The sequence below is a fragment of the Culicoides brevitarsis genome, chromosome 3 (assembly GCF_036172545.1).
Source record: "Culicoides brevitarsis isolate CSIRO-B50_1 chromosome 3, AGI_CSIRO_Cbre_v1, whole genome shotgun sequence".
NCBI classification, from domain to species: Eukaryota; Metazoa; Arthropoda; class Insecta; order Diptera; family Ceratopogonidae; genus Culicoides; species Culicoides brevitarsis.
Window position 1 is genome coordinate 19,573,001 of NC_087087.1, and position 16,777 is coordinate 19,589,777.

Genomic DNA, 16,777 nt, shown 5'->3' on the forward strand with positions numbered 1-16,777 from the left:
TTTTTTTAATGCACCTGTATTTTAATATAAAACATTCTTTTGTAAAAACTAACAAACAATTCATGCCTCTGTGACTTTGAATACGTTTCAACTGCAAAAACTCATTTATAGTTCTCAGTTGATATTTTTATTGTTCAAAGTTGTCACTGCATTTCCGTACTTATAATCTAAATAAACCGCTTCGTTTTGAATGAATATTAAAATCCTTTGTGATAAAAATGATTTTTACATTAAAAATGGCTGCTTTACAAATAAACATCTATTGCCTCATAAATTAATTTTAAAATAAACCAGGCGTCCGGAGACCTCCACATAAAGCAAGGTTATCAAACTCATAAAAATTCGAAGCAACTGCAGTAACAATCAGAAAGTATTTCACACAAAAAACAATTCAAACATTATTATGTATGTGACTAAGGGTGTTCCAAAAAACTTTTCTGTTTCTTACTACATTTTTAAAATATTAACGTATTTTTTTTCTGACTGATTTCCACAGAAAAAATCTAAAAATTATCTGATTTTTAAATTTTATGGCTTTGTTCTTTCATAAAAAGTTAAATTAAATTAAATTTTTATTTTCTAAAAATGTTCTTAAACAAATCACTAAAATATAAATCATTATTATAATTTTTCAAAAAAAAAAAATTTTTTTCTTAAAATATTAATTTTTTATTTTTTTTATTTTTAAACGAAATTACCGACAAAAATAATTAATAAAATTAAAAGGTAGAAAAAGTATTTCATAAATTTTTTGGTGCCTATCTCTATGAAATTTATAAATTTTATTTTTTTTATGTTTTAATTTATTTTATTTTTTTAAATTATTTCCTCTGATACAAATGACTGGAGAGTAAACGCGGAGAAAAATAAACTTTTGGAACGCCCTAAAGAGCTGTTTACATAAACTTTTAACTAGAACAAACAGATGCTGTTTTTTGGTTAGAAAACTGCTTTTTACATGTAAAGAGACTTTCTTTAGGATAATATTTATACATGTTGCGGTCAGGGAGTCATTATGTAGCATCATTGCCAGAGTCTTGCTCATTTTGGCGATAGAGTTTAGCCCATTATAGTAAGCTTGAAAATATGAAATATTATATGAGAAGAATAACTGCAGTGGTTTTTGGCGATATTGGTTTCTCTTACTGGGATCGATAATTTGGCTGATTTGAAATTAGAACGCTTAGAACCAAAAATAGAGTCGTCTAATCTTATGTCGTATTATCATGACATTATGTTATGAAAGTGATAATAAACGTTTATATCGATGAAAAAAAAATCAGAAAATTCTCCTAATTTTCGATACAAATGACACTATTATGTTAATAAGCCCACACGTCATATTCACATACATTTAAGAGATGACACAGCCTGATATGGCCCCCTCCTTGCTAACCGAAAAAACATTTTCGGTGGCATATGAGACATCTAATGTTGTTATATACACGATCCAAAAAATATTAAAATAATAACATCAAATGATAAAATAAATACAGATGTTAAACAAATACCGTAACATACAAACTCGCATAAAGTGGAAAAAACACGAGACACGACCAGATATATATTAATGATTATGTCTTCTTCGTCTTCGTTTTTTTTTTCAGAAGCAAAGATTTTTTTGTTATCGTCTCGAATATACCTTGATTTTACTTTTGATATTCACTCTACCTCTACATCGTACATTGAAATTGGTATTGGCATTGGCTTTATGACATACGAAAAATATATAAAATGTGCTGAGAAAAAATAATCTGTATGCCATAAGCATAGACGAGTCATGTTTGTGTAGAATATCATATCTTGCATCTTTGATCGCTTGGATATGAAGTAGACAAAAAAGGTATGTAAATGCAATCTCATTCAAAGTTCTTCGATTTTCCTTTAGTAGGTTATGTTTTCGACATCGTCTCTCCTTCTTCGTTATTTTATTTTTCACTCAAAAGAAGGGATGATATTATTATTATGTTAGATTGCTTGGAAGCAATAGCATTGTATTGATTTTAGATTTGTATTTATTTTATACATATATTTTTTTTAGGAGCTACGTCTGATATTCCGATAAAGAGTGTTTTTATTTCAGACAAGTCAAAATGCATGTTTGTAGGTACGTTATAATAATAAGAACACAAATACCAGATTCGATTACGAAAAATTGAGTATGAGCGTATAAAACAATCTAAAACGATAAAAACACGTGAATTTTGACTTAAATTTTATAATGATATAACGTTTTGATTCATTTTAAGAGGAAAAAAAATTAAAGACAATATTAGAGATTCCGGTTCAAATTTCCCGGGCAATTGTCCCGATATTTTTTTTAAAGCAAAACTTTTTTTTTCGTTATGAATTTTAATTTTACTCATATGAACTGTTTTTATTTATTGTTTTGTATTTTATTGTTATTGTTTATTTACCGTTCACCGTAAAATGGTAAAAATCACAAAAGAAAATTGATTTTGATCAATTTTGCAAAAAAAAATAGATACTTTGTATTATGTTGTTCTAATATTTTTCTGAACATTAATTTTTGTTAGAAGCAATTTAAAAAAATATATAAAATGAAAAATTTGGCAATAAATTACAATAGAACTCTTCCGAAATGTGTTGATGTTTCGATATTATTTTTTGTATATAAAAAAAAATCGATAAATTGGACTTTTTACATGTTTTTAATAAACTAGTCTTCAAATGTTCTAAAAACCGTTTAAAAATTTATGCAAAAAAATTTTTCGTAACATTTAATTTATTTTTTTCACTGAAAAATCTTCTAAAAAGTCGTATTTAGGTTAAATTGTTTCTGATGCAGAATTATTAAAAGCTATAAACACATTTTTTCTTTAATTCTATTATGTTTATCTTTCGATTTCTCGTACCGAGAACCGTCATCTGAAAATTCCCGAGAAATTGCAGTCTCTAGACAATATGAATCCATAGAAATATTATGAATGAAAAAAACGACGACAAGAAGTGACGTCAATATCACCATAGATACACATTTGTATTTAGTATTAGGAGGGTAGAGAGCACATTTTTTGCATATAATATTTAAATAATGACAGACTCACCTGATATGGTGCCATGAAAGGATCAACTCCAACATCGCCTAAACCACCACAATCTTGCATATTTCCAGCACCTTGGTATTGTCCTTGTTGCATATTTTTTCCGGGGTACGAAGTGCTACGACGATATTTCGATGGCGAAATTGCGCCAGCCTGTCCCATGGGCGAGGAAGATCCTTGTGCGCCAAACGGAGACAAGTTATGCTGTCCCGGATGTGGCTTGCGATGCGGCATACCTGGCATCGGATTGGGAGCGGATCGCCCACGCGAATTCCACATTTGATTCATTTGTTGCTGAGAGTGTTGTTGCTGTTGCTGCTGCTGTGGACCGCCGGCATTCGAAGGTGCCTGCGACCAAGATGGATATGGATTTTTGAATTGCTGCGAGAGTTGTGGCGGCAATTGATTTTGGGAATTTTGCAAGTGTGGCGTAGAACGACCCATATTATTCGGGGACAAGCCATGCGGACCAAAGCCACTACTGTGTGACGCTGTAATGGCACGTCTTTGTTGTTGTTGTTGTTGCTGCTGCTGTTGTTGCAACGCTTGTGCCATTACACTTCCATTGAACAAGGGATTTGGTGAGAAATTTTGAAAGCCGTGCATGCCATTCATCGAGGACATGTGAGACGGTTCATCGCCAGCCGTGGACCACGGACTGTGATCGACGCCACCGAAGCCAGTGGGCAAGCCAGACGATCCCGAGGAGCTGTTTGGATGATTGCCGCTGCTGAGCAACATCGAGGATGCCGTCGAAATGGAAACGCCATTCAACAAAGATGTAGGATTCAAGCAGTTCAAATCGCTTGCCTTCAAATGCAAATCATCCAAGTCATTTGTCTCAATCAATAGATTATTGTTGGCGGTGTGTGCATTATTGTTGTTGTTATGATTTACGGGCGATGATGTAATAGTGCCGTTTAATCCCAAGTCATCGTCCAGTATCTGCGAGGTACTTACAGTACTCGTATTTATGGCCAAAGACAAGTCACTTGACCCAATTATGCTGCTGGGGACACCACCACCTGAGCCACCGCCGCTAGATTGTTGCATTACGCCAACTACAGACGACGACGACGACATTGAATGCTGTTGCGTTTGTTGTAGATCTTCGCTACTGGTAGTACTGCTATTATTAGCACCGTTCATACTGCTTCCATTAGATAAATTATTAGATGTGTTTTGTTGTTGTTGCTGTTGCTGCTGCTGTTGTTGTTGTGTTAGTATTGTGGTGGTCGATGTCGGCATTTTATTTTATTTTTTATTTATTTTTCTCTAGAAAAACGTACAACGACAGTCACTCGATGAATCACTTATCGTATCGTTTCGTATTATTTTTTAATTTAATTATTGGTTGTTTTCAAACGTATTTATAAACATGTATTTTCTTTTTTTTTTATTCTAATACGATGACTTTTTTTGCATTATTTATTTTTATTTTTCTAATAATTGTTATTTGAAACAGCACATAGATTCTCAAAAATCGATGATAATCTGTCAAAACCACTATTTTTACACTAATTTTTTTGTTTTATACTTTTACACATGTCACAACATTTAGATTCTTGATGTAGTGTTTTCTATGTAGACAAACGCCTAAGTATTAGATGTTTTATTTATAGATTTGTTTCAAAGCGAAGAAATTTTGTTGATCTTTTTTCACCTAATATTTGAAGAATATTATTTATTTGTATTTATTAATACAATATTTTGTTCCTATATTTTTTATTTTTATTTATTAACAGTGATGCTCAGTTGTGAATGAATTCTGCAATGACATTTAAAAATTATTTTTTTTATTTTTATTCACCAAATTATTTTTTTTAAATAAAACATTTAGAGCTGTAAAAAACTTACTTTTTTTAATTAAAAGTTTACCTTTATTTGATATATTTTTTTTATAACTTTATTAAAGTTTATTCATTCACTTTTATGTAATTTTTTTCTAGCAGATTATCTAATTTTATTCACTTTTTTTTATGTCAGCAAATTATTTACTTCAATAAATTTATTTATTTTTAAAATCCTCTTCAAACAATTTAGTAATTATAATTTTCAGCAAGTGTGTCAGTAAGGATTGTATAGTATAAAAATGTGTAAGAAATTGTACACACAATACACTTCCAATGTATATAATTGGGTGTGTAAGTTTTTTTATTCCTGTTTTATTTTCTCTCTTTTTCGTTTTCTTCTTTTTCTTTTTTTGCAAAAAGGAAAAACAGTGTGTCAGCACGTTTTTTTATGTTTTTCATAGACAAATTGTCTTTTTTATTTATTTTATAATATCAACAACAAACATATAATTTTTATTTGAATCCGCTAAATTATTTATTTTTTATAGATAATACTAATATTGATATAATAACAAATAGTTTATCAAAATTATAAGTTTTCTTATGTGTTACTTTACGAAATTTGCACTAATAAAAAATTGGACTAAAGTTTACGTATTGTTTGTGATGATAAACAATGTTTATAAATTTTTCTAAATACTTGGTTTTTATGAGAATAAAATTTAATGTTGATATTTTTTCTTCTTCTTTCAATTATAATTTAAAAATACTTTATTTTAATAATTTGCTATATGTTTTAAATGGAATCCGAAATTTAGTTTGTTTTGAAGACGCGATGTCAAGCAAACGCCTAGTATTCACAGACTAATTTGTTCGCACAAGTTACACACCAAATATATATAGGGTGTGTACAACATTTACTCTATTTTATGCTCTTTTCAGTGCGAGCTTTTCTCCTGAACTCACACAACATTATGTATAAGCCCGAAAAATTTCTCAATTTTTCCATTATGCCATATCCTTAGACCGTATACGGTCTGCATGGGGGAAAACATCTGTAAACGTACCGAATGCGAGCAGGAAAAAAAAAGAAAACAAGAGAGACTATCGCAATCCTTTTATGTTTTGTGAATGACTTTACGTACGACGGTGTGGGAAAATTCACCACTCGGTGTCGTTGTGTGCGTGCCACAAACGATCATTGATGAATGATGTTGGAAAAACTCACCATTTATGTACAATTGTGTGACGTTATTCCTATGTATCATCAATCTCTCTTTCTAATTCAGACGATTTATGAGTTTTGTATGGCAAATATTTTATATAGGCGCATGTCACTGTTTTTATTTATATTTTAAATAAAGATTATTTATTATTTTTATTAATCCCACGAAAAATTTATTATAAAAAAAATGTTTTATTATTCATTATTTTTAAGCCAACTTCAAATAATTGTAAACACTAAAATATGACTAAAAATATTTATTAGTGTGAAACTCGATGTTTGTACAATTTCTCACACATGTTTCAACATATACAATGATAATAATAATGATGACGTTTTATATATATTTTATATCCTTCACTTTTACACCATTTGCTGAATATATAATGTACATTACATTGTTCACTTACCATACGATAAAAAATGGGGTGTATTAAACTTTAGATGCGTTCTGTTGTTTTTACTTTGTTGCTGTCACTAGGTTGATGATGATATTTATTTCATACATACATGTATAAGTTTTAGTTGTGTGACCTGATTTTCTTATCATTCACGATATAGCATCTCATGTACTACTACTTTAAAATGTCATTTTTACTATTATTGTTTTTAATATTAATGAATATAAAAATATATAGTGGATGGATATAAAATTATTTTTTTTTTATTTTTCTAATTTTTTTTAAGAAGTCTTTAAAGCGTGATTATTAGAGAATTTACTACACAAACACTAGTTTTTCAAAAATATATATTTTTTTAGAATAATGTTAAAATACTATATGTTTTTTTCGTCATATAAAAATATCAAAAAATGCACAATACTATTTTGGTACAAAAACAGCGTTTTTTATGAAAAATTGTTGTATATTTTATCGTTTATTTAAAAAAGTAGAAAAAATACAAAAACACCTTTGCTACACTTATACAAATTTAAATGTATAATAAAATTATTATTAATGTTTTGCAGTCTATTAAATATATTTTCTACTTGAATTGATTGATTCAGTTTAATATTGCACTTTTTAAATTTTTTTGAGTATTGCACACGATTTATTTTTGAAAAGTTTACAACATGTGTTTTTATTTTTCACTATTTTCCGACTTTCTGCTAGTTGCGACGTCGTCATGTACATAGCCAGACAAGATAATGGTATAGACAACACGTCTCTGTGGAACCAACAATATGCCAGTGCGAGTTTTCTTTATATATATATATATACTTTCTCTCAAAGTGCTTGTATACCTCTAGCCGAACACTATAAACGCTAAAATTATACAATTGATTTTCCTTCTTCTTTATTTATTATGAAGTATTATTGTTATAGTAGTTTTTCGTACTCGACACACGTCTGTTTCGATCACTTTTTATGCGTTTCTAGCCAAAAAGTATTTTTGTTATTCTAAAGTTCCTTTAATACACGAAGGCGTATAGTTATAATTATTATACAGCAATTGTAGAAAAAGTGTAATAAACGTACAAATTAAACACGTAGCTTTAATATTTGATTTATTTATAAAAAAATATTGACTATAAGGAGAAGTAGCAAAAATTGTTTATAAAATGTACAAAAATTTCCCGTTAAATAGCTAGAATTTCCTCTATAAATTGTTAAATATTTACTAATCGCGTGCTATTTTCAGTGAATTTTTTACTATTTATGTACTTATCACAGAGTATATTTGAATTTTATTTAAATTATTTCTTAGAAAATGACAATTATTGCATCACTGCTGTATCGAATGGCGATCTGTTTTGTGACACATGGGTTACTTTTATGGATTTATTTAAATATTATCGTCAAAATTAGCAATAATTTGTCTCTTATTAACATTTGTATACAGAAAGAATATTGTTAGACGACTGACACTTGATTGTGTTTTCTGCCTCTTTTCATGACGATTCAATGATTGTAGGCCGAAAAACGTCAAAACACTTGCCAAAACTCAGTGTGTGTCTGTACTGTTTTCCCTTGTTACGAGTTTTCCACCGATGACAGGTCGACTATGTCTATAGATCTACGTGAAATGCATTTAAAACACATGTTATGGTGAGTTTTTCCGCAATAAGGTGAGAATTTTGTTTGAATTTTCCGTTTGAGAAAAAAAAAGTTTTTTTGTACAGAAAATTTATTCGTTCTCAATTGTAAAAATAATACATAAATACATACAGAAAAAATATAAAATTAGCGATATGTTTCATTTAAGCTTTCTATTAGCTCATTCAAAAGGATCATTCCATGTTTTTCTGCGATTCCCTTGAAAGTTTCCAGTAAATTTTTGACATGTGACTTTGGAATGAGATTTTCAAAATCGCCAGCACACGAACAGAAAGGAGTCATATTTTCACGCTTGATTTGCTTGCATTTCACGCATCGCAAGTCCTGCAAGGTGTACGACATCATTTTTCGCTGGACAACATCAATAATTCGCATTTCGATTTCTTTGTTGTCGTAACAAACTAGGCACTGGGAGCAAAGCCACACTGGTCTGAAAAGAAAAAAATAATACAAATGAGTTAGTAATTGCAATTTTAGGACGTTTAAAATTTGTTAAAGGCTTTTCTGATTTTTTTTTAATATTGGGAAATCATAATACTTTTCCATTATTTTGAAATACAAAACTTTCGCCATTTATCTTAATTTTCGTTGTTCGTAATTTTTTTTCACAGAGATTTGAGAAAATTTATTACCTGACATTGAAATGTTGAAAATATAAAATTTTAACTTTTAAAAGAAAAAAAAATTTAGAAAAAATTAAAAAAAAAGTAATTTAAGAAAAACTATAAAAAAAAACTCTAAAATTAATTTTTTTTTTGTTCCATTAGGTTTTGAATAAAGAAAAAAAATCAAATATCAAATAAATGAGAACGGTCATAGTTTTTTTTTCTATTTTTTTAAATACTTACTTTCCATCTTTGCTTGCACGATGCTTATCTTTACATAAATCGAGATCACGACAATGATTACACGCTTTGCATATAATTTCACTTAACGTATACGAGTTAGCTGGCTCTTTCCACACTGCCAAATCACTGAATTCACCAACTCCGACAAGACGTAACATATTTCGACGAAGTGAAGCGAGCTGCGGATAAAAAAAACTGTTTTTAGATCAAATCAAAAATATTAGATTATTTCCATACCTCATCAACTAAAGTTGCATCGACACCCAAAACTTTGACAACCGCTTTGATCAATTCCAATGCTGGTCCTTCCTTGCCACGTCCATACGCCTTTTGCATCTTATGAATGAGATCGTAGATATTGTGGCTCATTGTTTTAATTCCTTCAACTGGTGTCGATCCTTCTGCCAAAGCTTCCATGTATAACGTCATGAAGGTTTCAAAATTTTCCCGACACTTGCCCTCGTTCGGCAACGACTCAGCAATGGCCCAATTCATTTCGAGAGTCAATTCGCCACCATCCATCGTGGTATTTTGAGAAGACTGAACTTCGTTTGGCAATTCACCACGGATTCCGGCATAATTTGCAGTGTCCAGCCAAAGTAGGAAATTCCAGCATTGTTGAAAGGACAAGTGAACACTGTGAAATAGCTCTTTATTCCGAATACTCTTCACAATGTAGTCCGCATAACTAATTCCATCGACAACGTTTTTTTTGTTCGTATTGATGACAACTTTCGTAAAATCCGCATAAATGATTTCCGCTCCGAGTCTTTGGAATTCCGCGACAATTTGAAGGAACAACTTTCGCATCAGCGTATTTAAGGCACGTCTCAATGCAGGATCATACAAGTATGCCCGACTTGATCGGACCCATCGATAAAAGTGAACAATTTGATAGTCAGAGTACATGTTGCGATGAATTGACACTTCCTTTAGCCACGCATTAACCATTTGTCGCATCACACGAAAAGCATTTGAACAAAGAGCAGTTTCGTCGTAACTCGGTAACGCAGCTGACGTATTTGTTCCGATCATCTCGTCTAGCGATGCTTGCGGAATGACGTCAAAAGTGATGGCAGAACTGGCACCTTCCATATCTTGAATTTTAGCAGCTTGGAGAAGCGCACTTACAGCAAGACTGTCAATTGCCAACTCGACACAAACATTTGGGAAAAATCCCGCCTTGTTTTGCACCACAGAAATACTGTCTTCGAACTCGGCCAAGAGACGATTATCGTCGGCTTCACGACCTCCCAAGTCAGGACGGTTGGTAGACGACCACCAAAGTACAAAATTGTGTTTTTGTAATAAACGTGAGTAAAATAAGTCTGCGCCAAACATCATCGTGTCTCTCGGCATATTTCCCACGGGCAAATGGAAATATCTGCATTGTTCCAGCATCAAGTCCACTACGGTATTGAGGTTGAGGAAATGTCGCATGATAGACCGCGCTCCAAATCTCTGCCATTCTAAGCCAGAAAGCAAAGCAGCATCGTCCGTAATGTGAATGGGGATTTGAGGGAACTCCGAGACAATTGGAAGAATTTGAGCAATTCGAGATGGCTCAGTAATTGTTTGCATGCAAATAACAGTGGGACCCTTCTTTTCCTGTTGATACTGTGTCAGGGCTTTTGAAAGGAATTTCGTTACTTCAGACATGTCCAAGCAGTTGTGAGCAGTAAATGTAAAATCCTCCGCTAAAATTAAAAAAAAACAAAAAATTGTATTATTTTGGGAAAACGACTGATAAGTTAAACGACTGTCGAATAAGTATGTTGCTAGAAAGGGTATTTTTTATTTGCTATTTTTTAATTTTTTTAACCGTCAATCGAGATTTTCTTTTTCTTTAAGACCGTTCCAAATGGGGATTCACACGGGATTCATTTTCCATTTTCACAAATTACAAAAAATCATCTGTTCAAAAATCAAAGCTTCTTGAAACTACATATTAAAAAAAAAAAAATCTATAAATAAAAAATAAACCGAAAAACGGTCATATTTTATCACATATTTAATTTTTTTTATATTTCGCCTCATGGGATTTTTTACCTTTTAAAATGGGCTATAATTATATTTTAGACTCATTTGAAGGGGCCTGAAATATTAAAAACATTTACTTACCAACAATATTATTTTCCCCCTTGTCTTGCAGATATGCAGTTCTTTCCGTTGAGTACAATGCTCGCAAGTTGGGCAATTGATTTGTCCGCACGGTGTCTAAAATAACAATAACAGCTTTCTTAATAGGCTCCATGAACAATCCCCACATTTCTCGCTTTCCTGATGGAATTGAGTGCTGATACAAGAATATTTTTTTCAAGTGATTAAACTCCTTGAGATACGGAGCTTGACCGACCGACTTGAACTCAAGTTGCGTTAACGAAAAAGTGTCAATATCTTTTGCATTTGCCGCAATCAATCTCTTAGCTTCGCTCCGTTCGACGGCACAAACGCATCCCAAATCCATCAATACGCGAAACTCCAGTGACATTTGTGTCTCATAAATGCCTTCGATGTCGGGAGTGGCCAGATCAACTAACATTCCCAAACGATTGTCTTGAAAAACTTTCTCTGGCACGACATAACGATACAAATAGTGCACCGGACGTGTTCGTGGCAGTACCCGATGAACTTTCTTCCACATGCCATCTTCTTCTGGTGGCGCTAATTTACGCTGATTCACATAGAAAATTCGAGGAACGGTCAACTTGATTTTGTGCAGCTCGTAATCAATCATCAACCAAAGAATAAAATTACCAGCATCGTCACTTTGTTGCGCTTGAATAATTTGCCACGGTTGTTCGAGGATATTTCGTTGAGCGCGACGTAAAAATCCGCCAACTGTTGCTTGTGCCGGTCTATTTTGTCCTAGAGAGGCATTTGGTGCACCCGAAGTGGCTTCTGTGCGTGATTTTTTCGTATTTCGAGGATCACGTTGCTTTTTACGCTGATCCAACTGCCATCGCCATTTCTTTTTTTGAAATTTCACCCATTCAATTAGTTCTTCCTTCGTGTTACCCGGTTTCGGGGGACTTCCGAGAGCTTCTCGCCATGTTTTTGGTGCGGGCACGCCATCTTCCTCGTCTTGCGAATTGTCTCGTCGACGTTTATTTGTCGTTACGAGGGGAGGTTTTGCACTAGTGCCTGCTTTGGACGGTCCGAAATCTTCGATGTCCGGTACCGAGTTACTTGTATCCATATTTTCGTCTTGCATGACATCTTTTTCTTGAACGGTCGGTTTTTCCTTCACGAAAAACATGTCACTTATCCGTTTCTGCTTGTAAACATCATTTTTTTCCAGCATTTTCTTATGCAACCAGTCAGGATGTTGAACACGAGGCACTGGATTACTAATTCCCTGTAAGGCTGCTGGAATTGTAATAATTTTCTGAATTGTTCCTCCCAATCGTTCAATATAGTAATTCCAATCCAATATTTCACGAATGTCCGCATCACCGATTGTGTTGTCTTTCAACCACTTGCGTAAATAATGTCTCTTAACATTCACTTCAGATTGGAAAATAGCTAAGGGGATTGCTCGTTCAGTGACTGGGGCACCTTCAGGCTTGCGCGAAATGATATATTTGCATGCCAAGCCAGCATCTTTGACCATTTGGTCGCCCAGGAATTCAGCCAAACGTTTTGCCGTTGAAATTGACGTGGATTTTTGCGCTCCGTAGTCCTCGAGTTTACGTGACATGGATCGATTTTCGGCAATCAATTCGAATAACTCGCTATCAGGCATGTTATAACCTTTGCTATAAAGCACATCAAGCCAATAATCCGCAATTTTCGCGACACTTGCATAACATTGTTCTAGTGTTTTGCCTTGGAGAAATGCTTCAAATACGGATGATTGGAAAATTTTGATCAACTGCAATTCTCCGCGACGTTTTACCTCAAAGCCTTTCAGCTCAGCTAGCGATCCGTCGAAATTGAAGACAGCGTAACGTTTTTTCAATTTTTTGCCTTCTTCTTTTGCCGCAGGTAACACCATTGCCAAGTACGGACCGTCAACTTCAAAGAAAATTGTGTTTTCCGGATGAACTTTATACTCGGGCAGTGATCCATTTTCGCCAGGTTTTGTCAATGAATGATACTGGTCATTTGTAAAGTGATCCTTAACCATGGAATTCAAGACGGCATTCGGATATGAAATGTTTAATTTCTTCTTTTTCGGGTGAGTTGTGTGAATTGTGTACTCTTGAGGGAACGATGCCGGTAAAATACACCAAATTCCGTCTGTATCTAACTCAAGAGGTCTTCCAACGCGTTCGATGATTTCACGTGCTTTTGTAATGATATTCGCGCCGGTGAGACACACAATTCCAGCCATGGGCATACTCATCCAACGAGCTCCTTTGCGCATCACATAACCGTAAAAGGAATTCAAAATACATTTGTGGGCAAGTTGCAGCGAATCGTACAAGACTTCGCGTCCTTTTGCTGCCTTGATCTCGGCGGCATCTCCACTAGCGATAGCTGCAGTAACTGCTTGTTTTGCCACCTAAAAAATAAAAATTTAAAAAATTTCATTGTTTTGAAATACAAAAAAAAAAAATCATAAATGCGCTATTTTGAAGTTAGTCATATTTTGTGGTTGAATAGCTTAGTCTTTATTGAAGTTCAGTCAACAACTAGTTTTTTTTTAAATTTATTTGAACGCAATTCAATCGAAAGGAGTGTTAAATGGTAAAAATAAAAACTTTAAATTTCAAAATTTTTTAATAAAATTTCAAACTTTTTGAAAATTGTTTCATCAAATTAAGGCCATTGCCACACATTTTTTTCGGGGAGGATTAAAATAAAAAAAAAAACTTCTTCTTTTTTCACAAAAAAGCGGAAAGAGAAAAAAAACAAAATTTTGTGAATTTTAGTGTGCCAAATTTGAGAATAAATATTCTGAAATTGATAAATATTTGAATATGTATTATGAAATGCCAATGTATGGACTTTTCACTAAACTAAATCTAAACTTACTTTGGTCATTCCCTTGTACTCGTATCGGCGATCTCTGAAGGCACGCACTGTATCAACGTAGAAACTGTTTTCTTTTTGACACACCGTCGACGTTCGAGTCTCCATTTTCGTGACTTTCGTCTTTTTATAAGCTTTTCTGCAGTAATCCTTCAGCCGTTTTAATTCGTACGCTGCTTGATCTTCCTTGGACAGCTCGTGGAACGCCCTTTGAGGACCACCTGGCAATATGGGCGGAAATTTTTCCGTCTCCAATTGTTGCTGTATGCGATGAAACTCATTTTTTGTTGCTGGCAGCATGTCACCACGCCACAACCAATCCATATCACGCTTACACAAAGCACCGGGCTTGTTAAAGTCACAAGCAGCACAATCAGTTTCTGTAACCATTGCACTCGGCTGCAAACGATTCGTCAAAATAATATTTGGGTACATAGCTCCGACATCCAAATGTACAATAACGGGTTGTTCTAAACGTGTTGGGATGTCATGCAGGCTCTGAAGGGCATCGGTGACCTGTTTTTTGACTTCCTCAAAGTTGGTGACTTGTTCCAGAGGGATGCCTTCTTCCACTTCAATTGCGAATTTTAATACTTTTTCAACTTCGTCTCGCAACTTAATGACCATTTTTTGATCAACGCGAAATTTGCACGGAATATCAGCACGAAAAACACCAGATTCGAGTGCTTCCACGTGACCACCAACGTAGGTTTCACTTTCGATGACATGTCCATCGTCCGTGAGTTTGTTCAATTCCGCCATTTGTTTGTTCGGATAAATGATATTGACGACGGTTGCTTCCTTCATCAACAACGACTCGCACAGTGTTCCAGAACCCTTGCGCAAAATCTCATCCGGTTCCATGGGAATGATAGTGGCCAACGCAAAAATAAAGGGATGGACGTATTTCATGTACAAATAATATGTGGCAACGGCATCAGACACGGAATAATTCGAAAGTACTTGAGGTTGTTCAACAGCCATTTTGCACATTTCTTCAGGATCCAACTCCACCGGATCGTACCGTAACTTAGCTTTAGCCACAGCTTTAAGACCTTGCGAGCCAACGGGCAAGTACGAGTCACGTTTAACCCAACACAAGCAATCCATGTGCATAGAAGGTCGACACAAATAATTTCCATCGCGATTTTTGCTAAATCCAATTTCGTGTTTCATGTCCAAGTCGTAGACGGCTGCTCGTGTCTCCACAAAAGGCCAATCGAAAAAGTCTCCGTTGTATGTGACAACGATGTGGGGCTTCACTTCCATAATGTGATCGAAGAATTTTTGCAAAGTTGCCATCTCATTTGCTTCATTGAATACAATAAAGTTTCCTTCGAACTCGGGTTTCGGCGTGTATTCAAAATCCTCAATGTCTCGCGAAATGATCTCACGATTGATGATGAGGTAGCCCTGTCCATCGATCATGTAGGAAATCATCATGACTTGATCCGTTTGGGCATCCGGAAATTTCAGCGGTAATTTGGTTGTTTCAATATCGAATGCCAACACAATCGGTTCCGGTCTATCGAGAATGTCGGGACGTGCTTTTATAACGGGCAACTCTGTGGCTTCGGGCTTGCATCGTACATCGTACCACAATCCGCAGAAAATTTGCAAGTCAATTGAGACTCGAACGTGATGCGGAACATCATGCTCACGAATATCAATGATCAAATCCAACGGATTTTCACCTGAATCCAATTTTGCCACATTCGATGCGTTAGCGAGAGAATTACTCAACATTTGCATGTAATTTGTGTTTGTTTGAGCGCGTTCTTTGTTCCGTTTTACTGCCGCTAACAGTTCGCGACGCACTTTGATCATTGCATTGTTGTTGGGGAACCACATTTGAAGTACTTCCAACTGCTTTCCTGACAAATGATTTGCTAGGTCCAGGTCTTCTTTGTGTTTATGTTCCAACTTTTGCATTACTCCGGCATATTTTTTGTTCAAGAATCGAGCAACTTCCAATGCCTGACCTTCTCGTGGCACAATCAACAAATACGGAGGATATACTACCGTCACTTTGTAACGAGATCCATCCATTTGGATGAAATATAAATCCAAGGCAGCAACTAAGCGACGATCTTCATTCAAAATTTCCGTCTAAAAAGAAAGTGAGTTTTATTGAGAATAGGAGGAAAAATCATTTATTTACCGAATGCATGTTACACAAGTAACCAGTCCGTTCTTGCGTGTCTTTAACTCTTTCAAAGCCATATTTCGAATCAATCCGATCATTTTCCTTTGATATTCGATATCCAACTTCGCCTGTGTCATCGGCACTATGATGAAAATTAAATTTTTAATGGTTTTTACAACATAGCGTCTAACACTTACGTTTCCGATCGTTCTGCTACATATTTTCCGGTATTGACCGACATTTCCCGGACTTTTCTTTTTGTATTTTTCGTCTATTTTCAATTAAATTAAACTCCTGTTCTGTATTTCCGATTTTCACTTTTGGCGCGCATCGAAATGTCACAACTACACTCGAGCCTCTAATACATTCCTGCCATTTTATGAAATCTTTGAAACTTATTTAAAATTTCAAATATTTGAACAAAACTTCAAGGAGTTCTAAATTTATTTCTAACTCTTTGTGTCACAAAAAAAATTAGAATAAAATTAAATAAATTTTTTTGAAAATTGTGAAACTTGCTTTATTCTTGCTTATTTAATGCAGAAAAACAATTGAAATCAAAAAAACTAAATAAAACTTTAAAATTAGAAGACTTTACTATTTTTGAATGAAACTTGATGCATATAAGATATTTTTCTGATTTATGGAAATAAATTAAATAGAATA

The 16,777-nt window shown here is 34.0% G+C and overlaps 2 protein-coding genes across 2 annotated transcripts in view; both read right to left on the reverse strand.

Moving 5' to 3' along the window:
- The window catches only part of LOC134835644 (cytoplasmic polyadenylation element-binding protein 2), a 170,447-nt gene extending 165,763 nt beyond the window's left edge, over positions 1-4,684 (reverse strand). The window contains exon 1 of the mRNA XM_063850562.1: positions 3,069-4,684. Within this exon, the coding sequence (XP_063706632.1) occupies positions 3,069-4,313 (1,245 nt within the window). The 5' untranslated portion in view covers positions 4,314-4,684. The remainder of the gene's footprint in view (positions 1-3,068) is intronic.
- A 3,521-nt stretch (positions 4,685-8,205) lies between these two features.
- LOC134833070 (DNA polymerase epsilon catalytic subunit 1) lies at positions 8,206-16,434 on the reverse strand. Its single transcript, XM_063847250.1, has 7 exons — positions 16,309-16,434; positions 16,127-16,253; positions 13,969-16,074; positions 11,110-13,495; positions 9,226-10,685; positions 8,989-9,167; positions 8,206-8,570 (listed from the first exon to the last, which is right to left on the reverse strand). The coding sequence occupies exons 1-7, from the start codon at positions 16,350-16,352 to the stop codon at positions 8,267-8,269; spliced, it is 6,606 nt and encodes a 2,201-aa protein (XP_063703320.1). The 5' UTR covers positions 16,353-16,434; the 3' UTR covers positions 8,206-8,266.
- Between the last annotated feature and the right edge of the window lie 343 nt (positions 16,435-16,777).

Excerpts from the sequence above, each read along its gene's own strand:
- LOC134833070 (XM_063847250.1), bottom strand. The coding sequence starts at position 16,352 with ATGTCGGTCAATACCGGAAAATATGTAGCAGAACGATCGGAAAC. Across the intron at positions 16,254-16,308 it reads GTAGCAGAACGATCGGAAAC|TGCCGATGACACAGGCGAAG; the intron begins GTAAGTGTTAGA and ends TTTTCATCATAG. Across the intron at positions 16,075-16,126 it reads ACTTGTGTAACATGCATTCG|ACGGAAATTTTGAATGAAGA; the intron begins GTAAATAAATGA and ends CTTTCTTTTTAG.